Source organism: Canis lupus, chromosome 9 (genome assembly GCF_003254725.2).
Source record: "Canis lupus dingo isolate Sandy chromosome 9, ASM325472v2, whole genome shotgun sequence".
NCBI lineage: Eukaryota > Metazoa > Chordata > Mammalia > Carnivora > Canidae > Canis > Canis lupus.
The window spans coordinates 52,903,993-52,929,808 of NC_064251.1; the positions used below are offsets into that span (position 1 = coordinate 52,903,993).

General features: G+C 46.5%; 1 protein-coding gene across 9 annotated transcripts in view; it reads left to right on the plus strand.

Annotated features, from left to right (window-relative positions):
- DDX31 (DEAD-box helicase 31) overlaps window positions 1-25,816 on the plus strand; it is a 70,925-nt gene that overhangs the window by 19,538 nt on the left and 25,571 nt on the right. For 7 of the 9 annotated variants that reach the window (XM_049114939.1, XM_049114937.1, XM_049114938.1 and 4 more), the window contains 6 exons: window positions 859-1,094; window positions 1,843-2,019; window positions 5,237-5,296; window positions 13,818-13,868; window positions 15,630-15,769; window positions 20,639-20,720. In XM_049114939.1, the coding sequence (XP_048970896.1) occupies window positions 859-1,094; window positions 1,843-2,019; window positions 5,237-5,296; window positions 13,818-13,868; window positions 15,630-15,769; window positions 20,639-20,720 (746 nt within the window). Of the gene's footprint in view, window positions 1-858; window positions 1,095-1,842; window positions 2,020-5,236; window positions 5,297-13,817; window positions 13,869-15,629; window positions 15,770-18,096; window positions 18,131-20,638; window positions 20,721-25,816 lie in introns of those variants that run through there. The other 2 variants (XM_049114944.1, XM_049114943.1) reach the window with 2 other exon arrangements.

Sequence of the window (25,816 nt, forward strand, 5' to 3'; positions counted from 1 at the left end):
CTGTCCTGCACCCCCAGCCTCCTTCTTTAGTCTTGTCAGGCTCTGCTGTGCTCCATGGGGCATGGGAGGGGAGGGTGGAGCAGATGCAGAGCTGCTCGTGGCAGGGCAAGAGGAAGAGAAAACGCTGACTCCCGTTTGTCGGTGTTATCAGGCTACCTTTCTGCTAAAGAACACGGATCCTTAAGCAGAGACTTCTTTAAGTTCATTTCTATCTTTCCATGCTATAAGATAGACATTCTGAGCTCTCCTTCATAGTTGGGGGCACCAAGGCTTGGCAGTGGCTGCCAGCAGAGTCACCCACCTAGCACAACCCAGCTTTTGTGTTCTCAGGTCTGGGTTACCCATTTTACTGGCCCTCTGACAGTGTGCACATCCCAGTTCTCAAAATGTATATCCTAAGTGACATTAATTTTAAGAGATAATCCATCACGCTGTGCTCAGAAGTTTGGGGGATGCCTCATGTTTCCTCCTTCTCTTAGAAATTCCTAGTGCATGTCAATACAATAAAGGTTCTGAGAAGGCTTATAAACCTATAAAGCCCTGTGAAAGAATCCCATGACACCCTTTCATCAATAGATAAAACTGTAGAACCCTTCCGTCTGGGGAGCAGATGGCTGTTAGTGTTCCTTTCAGTGGTCTTCCCTGGGTTAGAGCTGAGAAACACTTGTGTGGAATGAGTGGGCTTCCCACACCAGACTGACCCGAGGGCAGGCCATTGTGGCCCTGGTGTTGCCCATAGGGAGCCTCTTCCTAAGCCTGGATGTGTGGCGGGTGGTGGTGGGGGTGTGGTACCTGTACAAGATAAGTTTCACAACTTGTACCTGTCACCTGTTTTACTTTTTTCACTTTTGCTCCGAGGTGTGACATGGCTCGCTGGTATCAGCTTGCTCAGTCCAGTTAGGATTTCTGTCCTGGACGAACACCATGGGCAGTCTGACCTAAAGGGCAGAGCGGTTCCTGAGGCCTCCCCTCTTCCAGCTTGTGGTGAGCTGGACAGCTTTGCAATTCCTGAGAGTCTCGATCAGCATGTGACATTAGTTCCCAGCAAACTGAGACTTGTCACCCTGGCAGCCTTCATCCTACAGAAGTGCAAGGTGGGACTACACTAAGGCCTGGCCCATTTGAGGGAAGAAGATCCTGTTCTTTTGTGGGTGTGTCAGGCATTGATAGCAACGAACTGAGAGACCCTCACACACACAGGGAAGTTTCCCAACTCCTCCATGTTTGCAAATGCAGACCTTAGGAGTCAGCAATTCCAGGGTTGTGGTATAGAACCAGAGGTCAGCAATCACTGTCACATTTGATAGGAAGTCTGTCCATGTCCTCTTCTGGGCCTGAGAACCAGGAGTGTCACAGGTGGCAGAGACCTACCAAACGTGGCCAGACAGAGGCCCCTGTGCTCATGGTTTTTACAATCCCAGCATTTATTATTTCCTGGACCATGTAATAATTTTTCCTAGTAGGTAGGAGACGGGGGCATGCAGAGGCCGGAGGGTGAAGCTTCACATCTGCCGCATTCATGGTCCTAGCTGGGCAGGGGTATGTGTGTGGCAAGCCCTGGATGGGTGACAGGAACAGTGGTGCACAGCCTTAGACTACGGCATATTTGTTTATCTCAGATTCAGGAAAGCCAGTGGAAGTTACAGCTCTGTCATTTTCCTTTCATCTCCTCTTTGTAGCATGTTGTATTAGGGTTATTTTTGTAAAATAATTCAGAGCTGTCTGTCACCTGTGTGGCCAAATTGGGGCCAGCTTGACTAGATTTTAGAGAAATCCTCATCTTAGCCTCACCTGATCTTATAAAAATGTGTGGTCATTCTTTCCCCTTTTGTACCTATGTAGTTTGAAAAAGACCAGAAGATGCTCGTTTTTTTCTCAAGTTGTGAGCTGGTGGAGTTCCACTACCACCTCTTCCTCCAGACCCTGCCGAGCTGCTCAGGGACCCTGGCGTCAGGACGGCCACCATCTGCCTCCACACAATTAAAATTCCTGCGACTGCACGGCAACATGGCGCAGGAGGTGAGCACCACACTGTCCCCAGGGGTGGACCCAGGAGCACACCCATGTCCGAGGAACATGAATATGTCTTCCAGGGCCAGCGTTGCCTTCCCTCTCAGGCTCCCCTGGGTGAGGCAGGGATGAGCCTTAGGCAGGCGACCTGCTGGGCCTGGAAGCGGACACCTCGGCTGCGTCGGTGTGGGCAAGGGCGTCTGTTGTTCCTGTGTGCTCTTGCTCCAAGAGCTGCCCTCTTCCACCTGAGAGAGCTCACAGGCCTGTCTTGGCCTGAATCTACCTCAACCAGCTGTTAAGGCAACAGAGTACCACTAAGTAGCTGGCACCAGGGAAGGGTTTTGCCTTTTTAGTACCCAGTGTGTAATTAGGGCTTGATGTCTTCAAATTAAGAGCATTAATGGAGCTAAATTGTGGATCCCATATGGTACTGCTGAGCGCGACTGCTGTCATTGTCAACAAGATACAGCGCTTTCACTCAACACCTTGGTTGGGAGAGGGGCTTCAGGGTCTCAGCTCTGAGTAATCTGTTGTTCAGGAAGAGGAGAATAGTGTCTCCCTGATTTTAGGTTCTGAGCTGCATGGTCCTCGTTCCCTGTAGGGAGTCAGTGGAGAGCACGCTGAAGGGAGCCCACTGGCGTGGAAGAGGAACGTGTGGGCTCTGTGTGGGGGAGCCATCTTTTCTAAGGAGGAGGTGACCAAGCGCTACCAGGAGACAGGCAGAAGGAGAGACAACCAGGAATCAGAGCAAGACTTGAACCAGCTTGAAAACACATCTTTAGAGCTGAAGGAGATGTTAAAGTCAATCTGGTCCAGCATACTTCTTGTGCTCACTTTTGTCATTTTAATAATTAAGGGTGTGGAGCCTCAGAAAAGGGAACTTGCTCAAGGTCACTCAAGGACACAGCTTCCTATTTACCACAAGACTGGATTGAATTTCCTGAGTGGTCCAGGCTTCATGCATTTTATAAACTCTTGCTTTTTTAACTTCAGGGTCCCTGATTTAATTGAGTTTGTTGATTTCACAATTTAATGCCACTTACAGTGTTTGCTCCTCCTCCTCTTGGTCTTCTTCACCTGAGGCCTTCTGCAGGTGGCCATGAGGATGACAAGGGAGCTGGGGATGGACTCAGGTGGATCTAAGAATTTGAAGAGGTTATGCAGAAGGCTCTGTAGTAAAAATCTTTCAAACCATTTGGCTCACATTGGGAGGGCAGTGGTCCTAGCAGGGCACTCACAGCTGTGTGCTCCTGTCCTTGCCTCCACCTTTACTGGCTGTAGGACCTCAGAAGAGCATGACACCTCTCTGTGCCCCAGTTAGCACATCTCTAAAATGGAGGTGATCCTAGTACTTACTTTACAGGGTTGGTGTGATGATGCACTGGGTTAACGCAGAGTACGTGCTCAGTGTAGGACATGGTTCCTGCATGCTCTGTGGATGTAGGTGCCGTTATTACTGCTGTTCTCACTCTTTCTGGAATGGTTAGTGTACCCCTTGTGTTACTCTGTTTATTAAGTATTTAGCCTTCATGGCCTTTTCATGAGATGGGTAGAAATAGGAGGTGGTATCTCTATATTTCGTTCTATGGGCCATCTCGTCCCACACTAAGCTAAAAGAATCTGCCTGGCCGCTGCTCCATGTGACCTTAGTGTGGTCTCCCTGGTGGTTACGTGGCCCTGACTGTGAGCATTAGGGAGAAGTTGCTGTTTGAAGAAGTTGCCTGCCTGATCACTGTGAGGAATACTCTGGGTTTGGCAGTTTTTTCCTTACACCACATCTGAATATTTTATGTCCAGTCCACAGGATGTCTCACAGGCTTTTCTGAACTTTTCTAATTATCACTCTCCAATGCAACTGTTAAACATGGCCCTTCTAAAGACTGTGCAGCACTCTGGGCAAATGTAGCAGGTGCCTGGGTGCCAGATCTGGAACATGGCTCTCTGGGTCCGGGTACCAGTCCATCCTTTTGCTGCGTGCGTGTCTCTTGGGCAAGAAGTGACCTTACCTTTCCAAGCTAAGCTTCTCTTTCTGGAAATGGGGGTGGTGATAATACTGCTTGTGGGGTTGTCACACGGGTTAGGTGAAGTCCAGGCATGTAGAGTACAAGAAGCTATGTGGAACATGGCAGCATTCTGTGCATGCTGGTTGTCATTACCCACTGGACTAAGTGAATTCTAGCCATGTGACAAAATAGATGGACGCAAAGGATCAAAATGAGCTACACCCCAGTGGCATGGTGGCTGTGCCAGCACACAGAGAGACATCACTTTTTTCTTTTTTCCAGACTTTTAGTGGTTTGGTTGTATTCCTTTTCCTATTGGCTGACAGAGAGACATGCCAAATCTGAACTGCTCCTGTGCTGTGACTCAACCTACATTGAGTGTGCCTTTAGCAAGCCTTTTAAGTGGACACATGTGGTGCAGTGAGACTGCCTTCAGGGTTTTACCCCAAGGGAATAATAGTGAAACATGTATACCACTATTAATCTCTAAAGGTGTTTATCACAGCACTGGGTATAACAGCAAACAACTGGAGACAAACGCTGGTAACGGAGCCTTGAATGGGCTGAACACTGTAGTCACGAAAGATGATGTTATTTTGGAGATTTATTGGCATGAAAGGATGTTCATATTCTGTTTAAGAACCCACATGTTGGGTCATGTGCCTAGAAGGGATTGCTAGTGGTGATTTGCTTTTGAGTGGTGGGACAATTTGGTTTTCTTCCTCTGACTTAAAAATAAATAATTTTCCACAGTTAAAATACATGGTTTTTATAATTTTTGTGTTTTCTTTAAAATTCACTTTTTAAAAAGTTGCCCTGTAAGAAAGGTGGCTGTTCTTCATGCCTCTAGACTACCTGTAGAAAAACATGTTTAGAATAAATTCGGAGTTGGGAACCTGGAGTGCAGTAATCTGTGGCCTTTGGCCTTGCCTGCTCCTGGTCTTGGCTGTTCCTGAAGGGTATGCCCCTCTGGGCCTGCCTTCGTAAGATGTGCTGCCCCCAAAACTCCATTACTTTGTTACAGTCTGAGAAAGCCTAGTCCTGTAAGGACAGGGTCTGGTGAAAAGATGTGAAGAATCTGCTTCTTCCTCTTCTTTGATAAAGGCTCTCAGTGCCTAAAAATTATTCTAGCAGCAAGGCATGGGGGAGTTAGGGGAACCTAAGCCCACTCTTTTGGGACTGACCTCAGAGTTGTAAGGCTGTGTTTTTCCTTCTTTTTGTAGGAAAGAACAGCAGTGTTTCAAGAATTCTCACATTGTGAAACAGGCATCCTTCTGTGCACGGTACGTACTCCTCTGCACTCCCCAGGGAGGCTGGAAACTCCTGCCATTCCTCTCGACAGGTCGCCTCACAGACTGCAGGGATAGCAGGGGCCTCTGGGTGCGGCTGGTTGCCTTGCACTTCTGGTTGTGTCACCTGACTGTGCCACTGCGCAGAAGTCTTGCCGATTTGCTCACTAATCGTGGCAGCTGTTGGTCTGAAAACGTGTGAATCTTGGCGATTTCTATCCACCAAAAACGTGTAAATTACAGCTATCGGGAGTAATTAGAGCTGAGAAAGTCTTTTTGAAACAGAACCACTCTCCTTGCCTCTGCTTGCCTTTTTTAAAAGGAAAATACATGAACTTGGACAGATTTTCTTTGCTGTTGTTTAAAAGTCTCATTTGCCCTTGTAGTTTTCAGGGCCTTGTCACTCGACTTCAGTCTTTGTGGGCGTGGACAGCCACCACCTCCAGCACAGAGCTGGCCTTTCTCATCTACCTCTTGTGTGCTGTTTTGAGATTGAAAACTCACACCTTCAGTGCCTCCTTGTCTGGGGATTCACTTCACCGTGGCTCCCAAGATTAAAGTACCTTCCCTCCTTGCTGTTTTGGAGGGTGTAACTGAACCCCCAGCTGGTTATTTGAGAAATCCCTGTTGATACAGTCATGAAATTGCACTGTTAACAGGGTCATCCAGTGGGCGAGTGCTGGGCAGAACAAAGACTGTTGTTGGCTATTGGCATATCTGTCTAGGCCTCACTTTTTCGTGCAGTTAGTTTTTAAGAAACCCATCTTCTGCATTCAGTTTTCAAGGTAACACACGTTGTCATCTTTCTAAACACAGGGTGAGTGAGTACAGCTTTGTTTCTTCTGTACAAGGTGGCTACCCAGTCACCCGCTCATCATAGGGTGGCAGCTCTCACACGAGTGTGGCAAATGGTGGCTCTGTGACTTGGTTGTCCAGATCTGGGAACAGTCTCACTACTGACATGCTTGCCTCTTGAGGAAGACTGTGTCTGACCCAGTAGCCTTACCCTTTGTAAAGCCCACTCACAAATCAGAAGCTTGTGTTCATCCTCAATAATCTTGAAAGGCCAGATCTGAAGTGAAGATGAGTCCAGATAATATACTTGACCCCTTCCTGTCGCCATGGTCTCCACACCACCACCACCACCACTACTTGCTCCCTGCCCTCAGCCAGGCAGGCTCCTCTTTCTGCTCCCTGAATGTACCATCCTTCCTGTTTTCTGGCCTCGGGGCCTTCATACATGCATTCCCTCTGCCTGGGAAGCTAGCCCTTCCTTAGGCCTCCCCTTCAATTTCAGTTTTTCAGGAAAGTGAACTCCAGGAGCCCCAGTTTTTCCCCATTGGGCACTCCTAGTGCACCCTGCACTTCTTTTACAGCACTCATCACACCTGGTCTAGGTATTCTTCCCCGAGATCGCAAGCCCCTAGAGATAGACTGTGTTTTGTCTACAGTCTCATGCCAGTGTCTGGCACAGAGCAGGTGCGTGTACACACTCAATACCTGTGGACCGAATGGATGAATAGTTGGGGCCCAAGAAACAGCAGTGTTGAGAACCATCAATGTCTGCCTGCCTTTTTCTAAAGAAAGGGAGGCTGATGTTATGCTTGCACAGTGGGAATAAGTCCCCCTTTTTCATACACTCGATGTGCCTGAGGGGTGAATGTTACAGGCTGTCCAAGGTGAAACAGGAGGCGGTAGGAACCTTTGTGTGGAGTTTATGACAGAACAAAATGTTTTACCTTTGACCTTTAAGATGTTGGGTTTATCCCTGGTGGAAAATTGTCAAGTCTCCTGGTGTGTTTTACAGACACGGTTCAACTCTGGGTCTCAAAGAGGACTCCAGGGATTTGAAGTTCAGTGTTTTGGTTGGTGTTGGTTTTGGGTTTTTTAGTAGGTTTACATGGAAGTAAAGGTCATTCTTTCTGATGGATAATTCTCAGTGGGGTCAGAAGCCTGTGATGACTTTACTTGTTTCATCTGGCTAATACCTGCATGAAGTGAGGTCAGCCAAAGAGCACCACTGACTTGGCAGAGCATAGCACCCCAACCCCTTCGTCCCCCACCAGTCCTGGGTGCTGCGCAGGAAGCCAACTCTCACTTGCCCACAATCTGATTTCATTAAAGTTTCTTGGTGTATGTTTGTTTGCTTGTTGAGGAACCTTCCAGTGTGCTGCCCTTCTGCCAGCCTCACCTCCCTTTCATTGTGCAGTGAAGATTACCTCAGAAGAGCTGGGGGAGGGGCTCACTCCCAGCCATCTCTAAGCCTGGGTCCAAGCACATGGTCCCCTGGTGATGAGGAGGTCTTCATTCACGCTGTCAGAATTCCTTCTACTTTTACCATATTCGTTTGCTTCAGCCTGAAGCTTCTGGTGCCTGAGAGCTGTAGGCACAGGAGACCCACTGCCATAGATCATGGCTAGATTGGGGAGATGCTGTCACTCCGTGGCCTTTTAAGCAGCCTGTTGCTTGCCAGGCCCTCTGCATGCTCTCCAGGAGCCTCCTTAGTGTTAATGAGGAACGGGGGCCATGTCAGGACAAGGCAGATGGAGAACTGGCTTCTTTTGATAAAGAGGAATCATGTTGTTAATTGTAGCAAGGGGATTGTCCCTCCCCTTCGTACCATGCCTTTTGCTGTTTTGATTTATCATTCCAAGATCTGTTAGCAAGCTCAGAAGACTGAATGTTTGCATGAGAAGTGGGGAACTGTGGTATAACTGCTCAGAAACTCACAGTGCTGCTAGTTACTGCTTGAAAATCCGCCCCCCCCCCCCAATCCATTTTCCTCTCTGCCGACTTTTCTGTTGTTCAGAACGGTTGAGGGTGTGTGTGTGTATGTTTCTTTCATTCTAATTATACACATATTCAAGCAAGAATGTTTCTTATTTTATACAGCCTCTCAGGACGCTGGTCCGTGGCTTTGTGTACTGTGGGTTCCCAGTGAATGTGCGAGACCATGCTGGTCGGTGTGAAGCACAGGCAGGAGTGAGAGAATAGTCTGGGCAGGAGAGACCCGTTGGTGAAAGAGCGGTCCTTACACATTCAGAATATAATTTTGTGTCCTCCAGAGAAGTAGATCTGAGAAGAAATCAAGTTAAGGGAGTGTAGGGATTAGTAGGAAGGAGCCATTGGAAAGTTCAAAGCCCACTTTCCCAAATGGAATTAAGAAATCAAAGGAACCAGTTAGGAGATACTAGATTACTTACAAAATACTTCCTCCTGCTTCTGGTAAAGAACTCACCCTAAGCCAAGGGAGAGGAAGGTGGGTTTCAACAGCATTATTGTGTTGATGAGTTGATAAAGGGAAGCCCCACAAGGAACTGGAAGAGCATATTCTGGAAGAGGTTTTAAGGCTGACACTGGGCTCTCGGTTATCCACATGGCGCTCCCTGATCATCCTGGGTAGAAAGAGCACCATAACCTTTCTCCTAGTGCCGCTTGCTCTGCCAGCTGCTTCTCCGTGGGACCATATCTTGGTTGTCTGTCCAGCACATGCTTTCTTTAGAAGACAGCCAAATCACCCATGCTGCTTCCCTCCACCTTCTTTGTTTTTTGTGGGTTTTGTTGTTTTTGTCTTGAAGCACACTGTTACGTCTGTGCAGTTCTTAATTTCCCTTCCTCTTGGGGAATTTCCACTGTGCCAGGAGGCTGGGAGACAAAGGAGGCCAGGAGGTGAGGCTGCAAGAGTCATGGGAATGTGAGTTCACCACTGACAATAAATGTAGACTTTCTTGGTTTTCTCTGGGGTGTGCTTTTGAGGTAAAGTTTATCTTTTCCACTTTATTTCACTCGTGTTAATGGCAAGATCATTTGGAGATGGTTGGCTGTTTACTCAGTTACGCTAACTCATGTTGCCAGTTTTTTGGCGGCTCCAGCCAAGATCTCTTGCCTCTGACAGCTTCTGCACTCTCTCCTTCCTCCTCTGATTACGCAGCCCAATCTGTCACCCGGACAACGGGGGCCTGTACCCCGCTGATGGCTTTCCACACACGGCAATAATGACTTTTGGCAGGCCGGGAAGGCGGCAGAGGCGAATTTGCTGCGTCCCTTGCTCAGAGAGCCGGCAGGCCCCCTCTCCCTGTTAGTAAAAGCACTTTGTGAGGTTCTTGGGTAAATAAATGAGTCATTTTAATCCAACTGACAGGCTGGCACCTGAGCAAGCTGCCTTCCATCTGTACTCCTTGGTCTCATGGAGGCAGCCAATTGTCAAGCCCTGAGCCTTCAAGGCCTCACCGTTGAGTGTCTTTCAGAACTGACTTTAGCAATTCTTTTGCCCTAATTAGCTTAAAGGAATACAGTTGAGCCAGATTTAAGTTCTAAGATGGGCAGAGAAGTGAAACCTTGCTGAGTCTAGGGCAGGTCAGTTTCCTGTTGGTCCAGTACCTCCAGCTGACGACATTCCAGGGGACGGAGCAGACCCCACTTCTCTGTGGCCCTCTGCCCAGGTCAGGCGGGTGGGTGGGTGTGAAGAGAATCAGCAAACCACCGCCTAATTGCCACCATGCCGCTTCCTACTTCGTCGTGGAATGAAATCCTTGGATTTGTAATTCTTAGCGCACTTCCACGTGCACAGTCTCGTGCAGTCTTCATAGCAACCTCAAGATAGGAGATAAATAGGGTGGATCTTATAGCCATTGTATAGGTGGTTAACCTGATGGTTAGAGAGCTACATTGACTCAGATGGGATGGCTGTACAGTGATGGTAGAGTCCTGTTCTCTCTGTTCCTAGACCACAAAGGTTATCCCTTTTACCGTTCTCTGTAGTAGCCTAGGCTGAGAATAGGAAGGAGGACTTGCAGAAATGGCTAGGTGAAGCCTGAGCGGTGGTAGCTGGCAGTGAGGGTCCCACAGCCCGAGACAAGACGTAGTGGGAGATGGGAAGATGGTGTCTCAGCCAGTCCACCCCCACCCCGAGCCTGATCACCAGGCGGGAAATCAAACTGCAAACAGTCCCATGAAGGCTGCTGGCATTCTTCCTTACTGTTCCAGCATGTTTGTGCTCTGTGAATTCCACGAACGTCATATGCTATTTTAGAGTTTCATCTGTGTTTCTTGGTTGAATTTACTAAACTGATGAGCATTAAATTTTTTACAAAGCCTGCCTGTAAAGCTCAGACAGCCCGTTGTCTACATGCATCTCCCACTGCAGAGCACTTAAATAAAATAAATCATTTCTTAACAAGAGCTTAGCAGATTTAAGAACCCGTCAGTTTTTCTAAAGACATCAACTGTGGTTAGTGTAGAAAGCAGTGCCTGATCCCCTTTAAGATAGAGAACTCTCTAAATTGTGTTCTCAAAGGCATCAGCTCTGGAACATCAGCCTTCAGTTTTCAGGGCAGTGGAAGCTGTCTGAAAACATTTCGTGGGTGGTTGACACACTTAGTACATTAAATTCTCACTGAGCACTTAATAAATGCAGCCTAGCCACCATTCAGAGGAAACCTGCCAGCTCAGGTGTCTTCGGAGCGAAGGCAGACAAATCCCAGCTGCCCTCAGTGGTCCCTCCTGGTGAGTTAGATGACAGTGGGCCAGCATCTTCCTCAGCTCCTCCCCTGACCGTGGGCTGCACAGGGCACAGGGGTCTCAACGTGCTTCCTGCAGAGACTTTGCGCAGGGTTCTTCTTCTCCAGGAAAGCTTTCTGCATGAAAAGTAAGGAGAGAGGAAGGCGAGCTGTGTGTGCTTTATGGGAAAGTGCTTTACTTCCTAGTAAATGGAAAACAGGAATGACAGACCTAGGAAGCCATCGGTTTGTTGCCATCAGGACAACAGCCGATGCACACAAGCAACGTCAGTAGACACTAAAGCCCTTGGGCAAAAGGTTTTGGGAAACAGTCTCAAAGTTTTACTCCCCAGTTTAATGATTAGTTACAAAAGAGAAAGGTACCTTCCAGTGGAGAGGGCGAGTAGATGCCACTTCCTTGGGGGATCACACATAGTGCCACCAGTGCGGGACAGGCTGCCCTGGCGTGTCTCCTGGCATCAGGTACTGGGAAGTACACCCATCCTGATGTCTTTCTGCCAGAGAGCTCCCCGAGAATCTCATCATGAGGACATAAGGTAGACAAATACAGATTCGGGGATGTACTTCCAAGACTCCTGGATTCCTTCAAAATTGAGCTTTCAAAAGTTAAATAAATATTAAGGACAAGGGTATTGTTCTAGATTAAGAAATTCTAGAGGGATATAATAAAAACAATGCATGATCTATGAGTCAGTTCCTGAGTTGGGCAAGAAAAAAAATCTTAGGTGCAGGTGGAAAAATTGAGTATGAGGTGATTATTAGAAAATAATGTTATTTAATAGTAAATTTCTTAGGTACGATGATGATACTGTGATCGTGTAGAAGAATGTTCTTGTCCTTGACTTAGGGACTAAGTGCTAAAGTATTTAGGGATAAAATGTCGTGGTATTTGCAACTTACTTTGCAAGAGAAAGCAGATGTGCGAAGATTAGCAGTTGATTAATCTAGACGAAGGATATATGACTGTTCATCATACTATTCTTCCAACTTTTCTGTTGGGTTAAATTTTTCTAGATAAAAATTGGGGAAACAATATGCATTCATTGAACGAAAAAGCAAACAACGGAGGAAATCGTAAAGAGAAACATAAAAGTTACCACAACCCCTGTACCATCTGAGAACCACAGGGGATAGTTCTGTAGGGGTAGGTTCCCCGGTGATCTCTCAGTTCCTCTCTCCATGTATCCATCTACCCATGTGATGTCTTATTTTAGGTACCCTCCTTTTTTTTCCTTGGATTTTTTTTCTGGAAGAAACCAGACTTCGTGCTTTAGAATACTTGACATTTGGGATTTGACTTTCTTGGTTGGGCCCACGTGCTCCTCCCTCTCCTGCACATCCTATAAGCCAGGAGTTGGAGCTACACACCTGGCTAGATTTGCTTTTGTTTTTGGCAAGAATACACCACAGGCGATACTCCACACTTCCTGCGGCACAACAGCTCATTGTCTTTCTCTTTTTGTCAAAACACTAATGTTTCACAGTCAAAATTATAAAAACCTCTTGAAGCCCAGCTTCCACCCTTGTCCACCACCCCAGCCTCGTCCCCTACAGGTAACTTTTTGTAAGCTTTTGGCTTTTTTCCTCCATTCTTTCTTTTTGAAAGATGAGCAGATATATTTCCTTTCCCTCATTTCTCATGCAAAAGCCTACTCTGCACACCCAGAACAGATCATAGAGATTGTCCATGCCTGCACGCTGGCATCTCCATCCTGTCTCAGCTGTGCAACGCTATGCTGCAGGGGTAAGTATGGCTGTATTCTGGTCAGCCTGTCTCCTGCTAGATATTGGGGCTTTTTCCACACGTGCAGTTACACATTTTGCCAAAATGCAGCATGTTGTATTTTTGCCAGTATATTTTTGGGATGGATGTCTAAGAGTGAGATTGCATCTGGGTCAAAGGGCAAATGCATATGAATTTTGTTGAATACTACCAAATTTCCTACTATAGGGTTTTATACTATTTTGCATTCCTACCAGCAGCTTGTGAAGGATGCAGCATCTATTTTGATGGTGGAATAGTATAATATGGCTGTGGAAAAGTAAAACAGACCTGGATTTGCGGACTGCCTCTACATTTTAGCTATGTGTCTCTGGACGAGTTACTTAATCTGTCTGAAACTTGGTTTCCTGACCATCAAATGGGAGTACAGGTTGTTTGAGGAGTTATTTGGAAGATCACTTGAGATAATGCAGGTGAAGTGTTGCACAGCATCTGGTGTATAGTAAGTGCTCAGTAAATGTCGAAGGGGAATATTCTTATTATGACTGTCATGCTTAAACATGAATGCCCCATGTAAATTTATCCCCCAAAACTGAGAGGTACTTATTCTCTAATCTCTGCCAGAATGACCACACAGACACTAGAGAGCAGAGAGAGAAACTCTACTCTTTGGGTGGTAACCAACTAAAAAGGAAAACTATATCTCCTTTGCTTGTATAATTTTCATGTCTGATTAAGTCTTTGGAACATTATTTGATCTTTACTGCTATCTGAGGCTGATAAGTCCTCAGTAAAGACTTTGCAACTCACCTCTGAAAGGGAATATTTGGGGGTGATCTTCTAGATGCATGCCTCAAAGCCATGTCATTGTTAGGCACTGCTGTTAGGGAAGGGATGAATGCATTCATCATAGAGTGGTTCAGGTACCACGTGAAAGTAATAAGACATGCTAGACGTTTTCACAGTTCTTACATGACACAACTGATAATGACAGTTTTGAGGTTAACAGTTTATGTTCTTCAGGTAGAGTGGTGACCACTTCACTGACGTGTTCTGTGAAACTTACCCCTCAGTTGGAATTTTCAAGAACAGATGGACTTGAGTGGGTCCCTGAAGTTGAATGCTGGTGTGTGTGTGTGTGTGTGTGTACACGTACACATGTGTACCCACTGTGCACATTGGGGGTGCACAGTTTGCATTAGATTATCAGATAGATCCATGGCCCAAAAGTTCAGAAACTCAGTCATAAGCCATACTCTTTTCTGTTTTGAAGGATGTTGCAGCTCGGGGCTTAGACCTCCCTCAAGTCACGTGGATTGTTCAGGTAATTTTTAAGTTTTTAAGGTGTGAGCTCAAGGCAGAAATATAAGATTGTGAGTAGATACATTAGCTTTAAGTGGAATAATTATTATTAGCCTCTTGGGTGTTGCCCTGGTAACCAGGCAGCAGCCAGCCTTATCTGCACAATTCTCCTGGTATCTTTCCCTAACCCAGCCTACCTACCCGCTGCAGGGAAACAGCCAAGGCTGAGCGGTCATGGGAGGGAGAGGCAGGCTCCCCTGCTCCCAGACTAATGCATGTCACACACAAAGTTTCAGCAATCTGAAAATAACAGGAATTACTAGGGCCCTTGGGAGGTCTCATTGTGTCCAGAAGGAGATGGCTCAGCTGTCCTAAGAGCTGTGTCCATGTACATTGACCTGCAGGGGGCAATTAAGTCCCTGACAGCATCTTACACATACCTCTAGCCTTAGACGCTTTGCCAGAGGGTACAGGTGTTAGCACTAGAGTCTAGTGGTTTCAGTTTTGTTTTTTCTTTTCGTTAGTCTGCAGAATGGTATTTTTAAGCCCTTCTGTGTGGGGGCCAGGGGACACGTGCCCCATTTACGTGAGTCATGGTTTATTCACATTTTAGTGGAATTGCATGCCTGTCACTGGCTAGGAAATCTGATCTGCTCCCTGCAGAAGACTACTCTTCGACTAGAGGCATTGTGTCTTCCTCATGGCCACGGAGCAAAGTAAAGATAAAAAGGCAGGATAGGGATGCTTGGGTGGCTCAGCAGATTAGTATCTGCCTTCGGCTCAGGGCCTGATCCCAGGATCCGGAATCAAGTCCCACATCAGGCTCTCTGCGAGGAGCCTCTGCCTCTCTCTTTCTCTCCTTGTCTCTCATGAATAAATAAATAAAATCTTAAAAAAAAAAAAAAAAGGATATTTTAATGTTGGGGGTGCGGGACAGACTGTTCAGAGCTTTCCTGTATTGTGAGATTGATGAGATTCATGTGCCTGGCACACACCTACCCCCCAATATATTCTATCCTTTTTGGGCCTCTGATCTTTGAGTCATGTAGCAACAAAGCGAAAAAAGGAAGAATGGATAGATGGTTAATTCCTTTTCATGATGACGAAGTTATTGCCATAAAGATAATGCATTCTGCTGAGTTAGAGTCTGCCTTTTCCCTTGAGTCAGGAATGTTGTCATTGGGAGCAGAAGTAAGTCCCTGCAGGAGGGGAACCTGCCTCTCAATTGCCCTATACTTCTGTGCCGTTGGGATTGAGTGGAAGTGCAGTAAGGTGGTGGGGACCAGCTCCCAGGGGCTCTGCAGCAGAGTGAACTCTGATCAGAGCAGCCGGCCCCTCCCTGCTGACCCCGTCTGGTCCTCTGGCCTCCGCCCCACTGCTGTGTCTGCCACAGAAGCAGGCCAAGGTCACGTGGCCATCCTGCAGAAAGGTGCCCCTGCCCGCCTCTGACTTCACCTTGCACAGTCATCATGGTTGAAAAGATGCAGATAGGAAAATGAAGAGACCTGTGGAGAAGTAAAATTACAGAGGAGATACTGGGACAGGAAGGCGGCTCGCTCATCGGAAACTTGGCCACTGTTCACGTCTGCGTGTCAGAGCCTCGTTATTTCCAGTGAAGTCAGGGGTTTCAGAGTTGAGTGACTTCTCCTTGGGATTGTGTGAGGGTAACCATAGCACCAGGGTTTAATTCTTGGGATACCTGGAGGCAGGTGAGGGGTATTGCACTTCCAATTAATGACAATCCCTTGATCTGTGAATGCTTCATTTTTGTTACCCTTTTTAGTACAACGCGCCGTCTTCACCTGCTGAATACATCCACCGGATCGGGAGAACCGCCCGGATTGGCTGCCATGGGAGCAGCCTGCTCATTTTGGCTCCTTCGGAGGCAGAATATGTCAACTCGTTGGCTTCTCACAAAATCAAGTGAGTCAGAAACCTGAACGGGGTTTCGGCTGATCTCACCTAATTAACTTTCTGTCGCCTTCTACAGTGGATGGGCCTTGTAAGCTGACGAAGAGCCATTAACCCTTGTGATCCCTAAATGAGTCCCAGAATAGCCAGTGGCAAACACTAAAACCCTTCATACCGTCAGCACATGACAATTTTCATTGTGTTGCCAGACTAAGTCACAGAAGGATCTGTTGCACTTGGTTTTTCTGTATGATAGAGGTCTGTGTTTCACTTCACCTTCTGTAAGATACGTGTGCACGGCCCTTGCAGCCAGCTGCTTAAAGACCTTTATCATTCACAGGTTTTATTTTTATGCTCAACGTTTTGTACCTTTAAAGATGATTTTTGTCTTTGAAAAAAAAAAATAGTGCTTTGACTCCTCACACAGCTCCCTGCTCCCCCCAGGAAAATAAAGTCAGGGAAAAAATCCTTTAGGGGCAGCCGAGATGCCCGTACACCCTCACAGCCGGGGCTATGCAGCCAGCACCTTGATGGCCGAGAAGCGCAGTCAGGGCCTCCAGCAGATCCTGACCTCACCCAGGAAGGACAGTGAAGCAGCAACAGAGAATAGGGTCTCGACATGGCCGGGAGTGAATGTAATGAAGGCAGAAGGAACTCCGCTGGGCCACAGAAATGAACATGTTTTGTCCTGTTTTCAGTACATCCTCCGGCACCTGAAGTAACAAGTGCTAATAATAGGCTGCTAAAAGCATGGGGTTCTTCACACTGGTCTACTTTCACAAATTTCTTGTGCTCAGACATAGCACAGTGATACAGAAAGCGTTTTTGGAGGTATAGGAAGAGTCCTTTGTGTGTATGCTCGGGAGGGTAGGACACGGACCTTGCTGCACAGAGGGCCCTGAGTGCTGCTTGGAACCAACGCTGTGAACTGGCGCATAGCTCCCCTGTACCGCTGTGCCCGAGGATCTTGCCTGCTGGTGCTTCACTTTGCCCAGCCAGTGTTTTATGTAAAGCAGCAAATAAAATGATGAGACTTACTTTCTGTATAGTAAAGCGCTGGCAGAGTCATTGCATTCTGCACCTGTACTGATATTCCCAGACAGGTGGCATAGGACTTGGTCTGGGGACCAAGTGCAGGCCACCCACATGGAGAACTGCCTGTGACTGTCCCCACCACCCTGCCACAGTTCCCGCCTACAGAGCTGTCCCTCTCCCACCTGGGGAGAGAGCTCCCCTCTCTTTCCCTCCTTCCCTGCACCCGAGGCAGACTTCGCAGCACTCAGCAGTCTCGGGGTTGCTCATGGGAACATCTGTGGGCTGGGGCTTCCTCAGAAGATGTACTTTTTATATACCCTTCAGTGGTGGGGAGGTAGGACCCCTCTACTAATGAACCTGGGCCCAACTAATGCTGGTTTGGGTTTTCCTGTCATTTAAGATCTTAAAACAATTTCACGACTGAAATAGTGGATTCTATTGGTTTCAGGAAGATTGCATATTTTATCTCACTTGTAAGAGGAATTTTGGTGGTCAGTTCATCAATCTCCCTCACCAAGAGCTTCCTCTCCACCTGGTTTCTCAGTGCCCTAAGGCTAGGGGCTGACTGGTCCTTCTTCTTGCAGGAGCTTTCAGGGCCTTGGCTGGTGCTTGACTGGGCAGCTATACCCCGGAAACATTGGGAGTTGAATGAAGACCCATAGGTGTAGCCCCTCCTCCTGTCTTCCCTTACCCTGTTCTCCCAGGCTGGGAGCCTATCACGGCGCTGTGACTGTTTTCCTCTGGCACAGGAATTTGTAGACCTCTGGAAAGTGTTTTCAGAGGCGTATGTTGTCATCCACGGGAAAACATGTAGTCACTGCACTTTGGTGGCCTCTTACCCATGGCTGCTTTCCCCCACCTTCTGTTCTAGATCTACCAATTTATGTTCTCCTTTCCTTACTGTCAGCAGTTCCTGGATGTTCTCCCGTGCTCATTCACTTTGACCTGATATGCTCAGAAAAGTGGGTGCTAGCCGTTGGGAAGTCAGATGATTATTGTCTAGCCCCAAAGTTACCTGCACGGATGCCTCTGCCTCTCTCTGCTCTCAGGTCTTCTTTAATAAATGCATTCAGGCTAATGGCTATGAAAGGTTCAAATATAAGCCTGCATTCAAAAGGGGAAGATAATAGTTAGCACCAACCTGAATTATTAGTGAGCCATGTGTATAAAAATAACGCTCATTTTCTCTGATGGTCTCTTCTGGAAAAAACTGCCCGTGGTGTTCATGGAAAATCCAGCATAACCATGTGCACAATCAGAAGACAACTCCACGATCCAGTAATTCTCAATATTTGGACTTGTAGGGCAAGTTTAGAAAGATGAAGACAGAAGTACCCCAAGGAAGAGATTCAGGTCTTTTGTGGAGAGAACATCCATTCAAGGGGAAGAGAGTCCTGGAGGGGTCCAGCCTCACTCGTTTCTGCCCTGAAAATGCACCTACTGAAGCTTGTATTCCTGAACCACTGACTGCTTTGTGGGCCTGATGTGATCAGTCTCTCCCCCAAAATATCAGATCTAAGTTACCGTGTTGTAGCTGTGGATTATGCTTTCCGATTTCTGTCTGAGGAAGGGCTATATGTTGGGTATCTTGACCTAATACAAAAAAATTATACCTAGGAAGATCTGATAGCAGAGTGTGCCATGGAAAGAAGCAAACTTGAATGTCTTTGGAATCCAAATATTTAAAAAAAAAAAAAAAAAAGAGAAGGAAGATGTGTTTGTGTTGTGCCTTAGAACCTGGGAGCCAGGCAGCAGGATGCTAGGACGGCTGATGAATTACAGGAGAGATTCAGGAAGGCAGGCCGAGGCTCGTGGCAGCAAGGGCCATCACAACAAATTGCTGCCTGCCTTCCTACAGCAAGCACCGTGGAACTCGCCCTGACAGTGTGATTTAGCAGCCAGGGCTAGAGACAGGCGCCCTGGGCCACTGCCACCTCTATTTGAATGCTCAGGACTTTGTTTCTGCATCCTTCTGATATCCTGGTGTTTGCCAGCTTCTTCCCTGTTTTCCACTTCTCCTTTAAATGTGTTTCTAATGAAAGTCGTCATTGGTTTATTAAAATGTAAATGCTTCATCAAAACATGCATTTCTCAGATCAGGCATGAGACAGTTGCCTGAATTTATTTATCTGTCTCTTTTCATAGTGAGGCAGGGTGATTCAGATCTGTTGGTAGAACCATAAACAGGCAGACTAGATTGGCTTTGTTCCTCAGCAGCAACGACTTCTTAGAATAGGAGGCAGCCCCTTTTAAACTGTAAATCACTCCAGTTCCTTTCCAGCTCCTGTTCACTTACTGTGCCGGGTCCCCCAGCATTGTCACACAGACACACACAGTCAAAGAGCTGTGCCCTGGCTGGAGTGTCAACACTGCCATGCCTTTCAGAAAACAGTGCCTCTCTGCGCTGTATTTAGTTATTTGCATCCCTGACTCTGAATGGACTTATTCTTTCTTTCTCCCTGCTTCAAGATCTCACCCCCAAGTCCTTATGTTCCTTTTACTTTCCTTTTTTTTTTCCCCTCAAGAAAAAAAGTGATGAATAGAGGCAAGTCCATTAGACAAAGAAAAAGATAGGACTGGGCTGTGTTTTCACCTTCAGATTTCCAGGCATAAACAAGAGACACATTCAACAGCCACAGCTTTTCTCTCTCATATGAAAAATAGATTCTCCATGAAATCATGAGCCCTTTCCCCCAAACTGCTACCTTCGAAAACACATGCTCTGCCTTCTCCGGTTGACTCCTCCTGCTGTAAAAAGATTTCATGTATCCATAGGGCTATGAGCTGGCAGCAGAGGAAGAGAATGTGGAGGGGCGGGGGGCTGGGGGTGTTCAGGGAAGCGGTGACACATTTCAGGTAAATCGCTGTCAGAGATGTGACATTTTCATTCATAGCTTTGTCAGAGTAACCTTTGGGGGAAAGGGGGAGAATTGTCTTCTCCCACATGAGAGGTTGCCATTCATGTTTTAATTTGCTGTTACATTAAAAAAAGAAAGAAAGAAACAACATACAGGGAAATCATTTATCTTTTTATGATCTGTTTTTCTCCCCAGAACTCCTCCTTCCTTTTTTTTCTCCCTGGGAAGTATGTTTTCAGTAGCTCCCGTTTCTTCCTTGGGCTCTAACACTTGAATCTGCATGCACCTCCCGTGTTTGAGTGCCGTGGCTTCCCTTCCCCACCACGAGGCAGGATGGGCCTCCTCTTCTGGCTCAGGGTGGCTTCTGTCAAGTCCAGATTCTGATCTCAGCTGTTTATACATAGCTCTAGGTCCATCAGAAGTCATTTGTTTCTCACCCCTTAATAATTAAGAGGTGAGAGGGTAGATGTCCTTCTGGGTGGATGAGAAGAGAGCTCTGGTGCTGTGGTCACTTGTTACCCTTCCCTGAGGAGTTGACCTCAACAGTTAAGGACCTTTAGCCATTCACACTCCCCACCCCCACTTTTTTTTAGTACAAAACTAAAGTGACTACCCAAAATATTTTTTATTTCCTTATCTGCTCGAATCAAAGTAGTATGTTAATAAGCAGGCCTACTTGTTTAGTATTTGAGATGGATTAAGAAACAATGATGTGATCCCTATACAGAAAATTCTAAATTTAGCCTGTTTGAAAGTCATCAGAGAGGATGGAGAATGTTGGGCATATGACCGCATCTGTCCCTGTTATGTCATAGAGATCCCTTCCTTCCAAACTCCTAAAGGTCTAGGAAACGATTTTCTTTCCTGTGTAGGCATAGCTTCTACTTTATATTTGATTAGCTTGAGAACAGGCCAGTTTTATGCATCAAGATTCCAGATGTTATTGGGAGAATTAAAAGTTTGCCTTGATGTGCCCTTCCTTTTACAGCATTTCTGAGATTAAGATGGAAGATATTTTGTCTGTTCTGACAAGGGATGATTGTTTTAAAAGGAGCCGATGGGGAAGCCAGGTGAGTTTTATTATTTATTATACTTGACTGAACAGACATGATTCCTTTCTTGATTTGGGGTGGTGGAGACTGTGTGTGTGGGATAGTTAGTTCCTCTGTCAAGCAGACGTGTACCTAAGGGACTGTGAACATTAGATGAAGCCACACCTTATTCGTGTTTTCCTTTTTCTCTCTCTCTGCTTCTGGATGTGTTTACCAGTCTCATCCAGTTAACGGGCTACTGTCCATTCTGGAGGTCCGCTGGGCCATGGCAGGCTTCCCAGAAAGGAGGTTTCATTCTGGCCCAGATTGAGTCTGGAGGGAGTGTTACGTTGCTCAGCCCTGGTGGTCCCTGTCCAGACTATCAGCAAGGACAACTGACTGGACCCATACACCCAAGACACCCATGGAAGGACTAGATCTCTCTGTATCTCCTTTCAGACATGCTCAGTTCATCTGTTTTTTAATGTGGGTGCCATACACAGAAGAAGAATAAAGTTGGGATTGGTAAGGAGAAAAATGTGTGTTATCCATGCAGTTCCATACGGAGACCCTGAGCAGGTTCAGATAGCCCTGAGCATCCTTTCCTGCTGGTTTTCTGCATCTTTGCCTCTGCCAGTCCATGGCTCTCCCACACCACTCCAACCCATTACTCCATATATCACAGATCCGTGTGTATAATGTTGCTGAATATAATTTTGTCTATGAAATATTAATTATTTGAATATATTACATCAGTTGTCTTAAGCCTGAGGATAGACTGGAAAATCAGAGCCAAATTGATCAGACTTAAGAGTTTCTTTAGGGCAGCCCTGGTGGCGCAGCGGTTTAGCACTGCCTGCAGCCTGGGGCGTGGTCCTGGAGATCCGGGATCGAGTCCCACATCGGGCTCCCTGCATGGAGCCTGCTTCTCCTTCTGCCTGTGTCTCTGTCTCTCTCTCTCTCTCTCTCCCTCTCCGTGTGTGTCTCTCATTAATAAATAAATAAGATCTAAAAAAATTTTTTAAAAAAGAGTTTCTTTAGGCATCAAGAGGTGTCTTTTTTTTTAATTCCTTTATTTTTTTTTTTAAGATTTTATTTATTCATGAGAGACACAGAGAGAGAGAGAGAGAGAGAGAGAGGCAGAGACAGACAGAGGGAGAAGCAGGCTCCGTGCAGGGAGCCTGACATGGGACTTGATCCCGGGTCTCCAGGATCACGCCCCGGGCCGAAGGCAGGCGCCTAACCGCTGAGCCACCCTGGGATCCCAAGAGGTGTCTTTATTTTAATCAAATCTTCTCCTTGAGGCTGGGGCCTGATTTGACTGGCCCTGACTTCAGTCCTCTTGTTCCAGAGAGAACCTAAGGAGATGTATCTAAGAAAAGGCAGGGACACAGTTACAGCACCTGTCCAGGTCCTGAGACCATGCTGCCCTCTTCACACTCTTGGTCCCATTTGATCCTGCCAGTGACCCCAGCAGGCAGATGCTCATCCCACTTCCTAGGTGAGGTAACCAGGACCTGCAGGGGTGAGGGGCCATCGCAGGGGCAGCCTGACCTAGAGCACATGCTTCCCTTACTGTTCACGAGACTGAGGCAGTGCAGCTAGATGACTGCTCAATCAGGTAATGTTAGCCATCGTCATAGAGGTGACACTTGGTCAATGAACGTTACCACAGCAGAGATCCCTGTAAGCAAGAGAAAGAGTTAGAGACTCAGTTGATCAACAAGTTGTTTTAAGCGATGTTTCATTATGAAACATCCCTTATCAATAGTTCGTTGTCAAGGGAATGGAACAGTGACCAGACATTGTTCCTGGCACGCTTCTTCTGAAGCTCCATCCTTTTTTTTTAAATAGATGTTTATTTATTCATGAGAGACACAGAGAGAGGGGCAGAGACACAGGCACCCTGCTTCTCTCCCAGCCCCTGGACTGAAGGCAGCGCTAAACCGCTGAGCCATCTGGGCTGCCATTTTTTTTTTTTTTAAGATTATTTATATATTCATGAGAGAGACACACACACACACACACACACAGAGAGAGAGATAGGCAGAGGGAGAAGCAGGCTCCCTGCAGAGATCCCGATGCAGAACTTGATTCCGGATCCCAGTATCTCACCCTGAGCCCAAGGCAGATGCTCAACTGCTGAGCCACCCAGGTGTCCCTGAAGCTCCATCTAAGTAGGGTTTTTTCATGTTCCCATGGACACTTCATTATAGCCCCAGGACAGTGTACGGGAGGCAGAGAGGTTCAGAAATGCTGTTCCTGCAGGCAGCAGAGCAGAGAGGTTAAGGGCACGGCCTCAGGGTTGGATTCCTAATCTCGTTTACCAGCTCTGAGGCTCTGGGCAAGTACTGGACCTTCCTAAGCCTTGGTTTCTTCATATGTCAAGTTGAGATCATGTTAGTATTCTTCTCATTAGGAGATTGGAGGCTAGAGTAAGAAATAACCTGAAAGCCCAATATTGGTTCTAAAGGGTGTTCATCGTCATTATCAGTTAGTAGCGGATGTGGGATTCAGAGTTGAGACTCAGTGACACGAAGCCCAGTGCTTTTTTGCTGTGTCACAGAGGAACGTTAGCATCTGCCTCCTCTCCAGAAATCAGAACAAGCAGTAAAATCACAAAATGAGATCATAAAGATTCAGTCCAGGCTCATCTTCACTTACACTGTTTCTGGGACTGGCTCTGTTGTTGGTGTTTGTTTCTGAACTGGGCACACATCAGTTCTGTCCAGGGAGCTGATCGTTGTGTGCATCTCTGGATGGAGCCCCTGCTATGGATGTAGGGGAGAGGTAGCAGAGCAGCTGCAGTGCCCTCTGCTCTTCCAGGAGCAGGCGATAGCCATGTCTTAACCTCTGCCCTTTGGTGGCCTTGTGTGGTTTTTCTCCATAAGTCCTTTCCTTGGCATGAGGCCAGCCTTGAGGCCTTGCTGGGGCCCCAAGGCAAGCAGACTTGGGTTTCAGTCTTTGCTTCACAGCTGGTGGTTCTGCATCCTCCTGCAGGTTGTCTTCTCTCCAGCCTCAGTGTTCCCATCTGTAAACTGAGAACAAGAGTGCCCATCTTGTAGGTTGCTGGGAGGTTGACCCAAAATGAGGCAGAAAACACTCCATGCACTTCAGTTTGTCCCAGCCCCAAGTTCCTGCCTTGATGGAGAGGGACAGACAGAATATTTTTATATCTTTAAGGTGTGGTGAACTTTGCTTTTTTTTTTTTAATTTTTTAAAAAGATTTTATTTATTTATTCATGAGAAACAGAGAGAGAGAGAAAGAGGCAGAGACACAGGCAGAGGGAGAAGCAGGCTCCACGCAGGGAACCTGACCTGGGACTTGATCCCGGGTCTCCAGGATCACACCCTGGGCTGCAGGCGGCGCTAAACCGCTGAGCCACCAGGGCTGCCCGTGAACTTTGTTTTCAAAAAGAAAAAACACTCAGGGTGCTGGATGGCTTGGTCAGTGAAGTGTCTGCCTGTGGCTCAGTTCATGATCTCAGGGTCCTGGGATTAAGCCCCATTTGGGGCTCCCTGCTCAGTGGGGAGTCTGCTTCTCCCTCTGCCCCCTCCTCTGCTTGTGCTCATTCTCTTGCTCTCTCTCAAATAAATAAAATCTTAAAAGAAAAAGAAAAAAACACTCAGCAAGGTTGGGCTTTCACTGGCACCAAAATAACTGATTAGCTTACAAAACTAATCATCCTAGAGTCCCACGTGTCCCATTGATGCAAACCTGGCTTGTTTAACCAATGTTAACTTGAATTCAGAGGCTAAAGAGAAACTAAATGAAATTGACTATATTACTAATTATCACACAGAGCTACAGCCTAGAAGAGTGTTTTATGTGTGTGATCCGTGTGAGAAGTAAGATGAATAAAGTAGATGCTGGATACAACTTTTAGTTCTGTTGCTCAGTAAGAAATACTGTATGTTTTAATTGTTGCTCTCAGTTTGGGCAGTTCTGTCTAGCACATGGACCAGTGCCAGACAGATAAATGTGAGCTCACTAAATAGGCCTTTACACACTTAGCCAGACACCTCATTATAAGGCCCCTCTTCTCACTTGGTTGAAGTCCATTGTAAATGTCCCTTTGGCACATACATTTTTGGGCTTCTGTGAACAGAAAGAGAGTGAGTGAAGCATCTGTAAAATGTATATTTCATATTTAGGTATATAAAATATATATAGCTATGTCTGGGTGTGCGAATGTTCACCCACCTACAAAGAGAATAAATTTGATCTTTCAACTTTACTGGGAAGCACTCAGAAGGTTCTAGGGAAGCATAAGGGTGGAACTCAACTTGGCAATCAAGTGATTAAAACAAAATCCTTCCATTTAGTTTAAAAATACCTTAGAAGTTAGCAACATCAAGACATGCTTCAAAAAAAAAAAAAAAAGAAAAGAAAAAGAAAAGAAAAGCCACCCTCCCCCCACCACTGCTACTACCTAAAACTTTTTACAACAAAAAAAAATGCAGCCTGAGTATCTTCAGCTCATCTGTTGCCTCTTGGTGTGAAATTTTCATCTTCAAAGTATGGACACACCCAAATGTGTTTTTTTTCTACAAGTTTTTTTTGTTCTGTGAAATATGCCTCTAAACAGACCTTAACAAAAGACTGGGCCATGGTGAGATATTAAAATGAGATCAGCAGCCCCTTCCCTCCCTCAGTCCCTTTGATCATCATTCTCTCCAGGATCAGTAGGGCTTTACAGCCTAAGAAATACTGAGTGTGGACCATTGGAACTGTATTTTCCTAAGCTAGCCCTGGTCCACTGGTTGCAAGTTAGCTTCATTAAGTACTGGGTCTATGCGTCTTTGAGGGGTGGGCGAGCCAGTCCTGCAGGGCATTCATGCGCCCTCCGGGCTTTGACCCGCTCTCATTACGGGAGCATTTTACCTGTCTGGGGCTGAGATGGTGCTGCGTGCATAACTCTGCCCCTGTCTTCAGTTTAAATTTAGACTGTCCTCCCCAGAAGACAACTGAAAAATACCTCATTCTCAAGAGGGGTAATTTTAAAATAAAGTATTTCTGGAAGTGGGGGTAGGGGGAGAAAGACATGCTTTTTCCTGAGTATATTATGTTTTCTGCATTAACTTTTTCTTATATTTTACTAAAACTGACCTCATCATTTCAAACGTGTGAACTT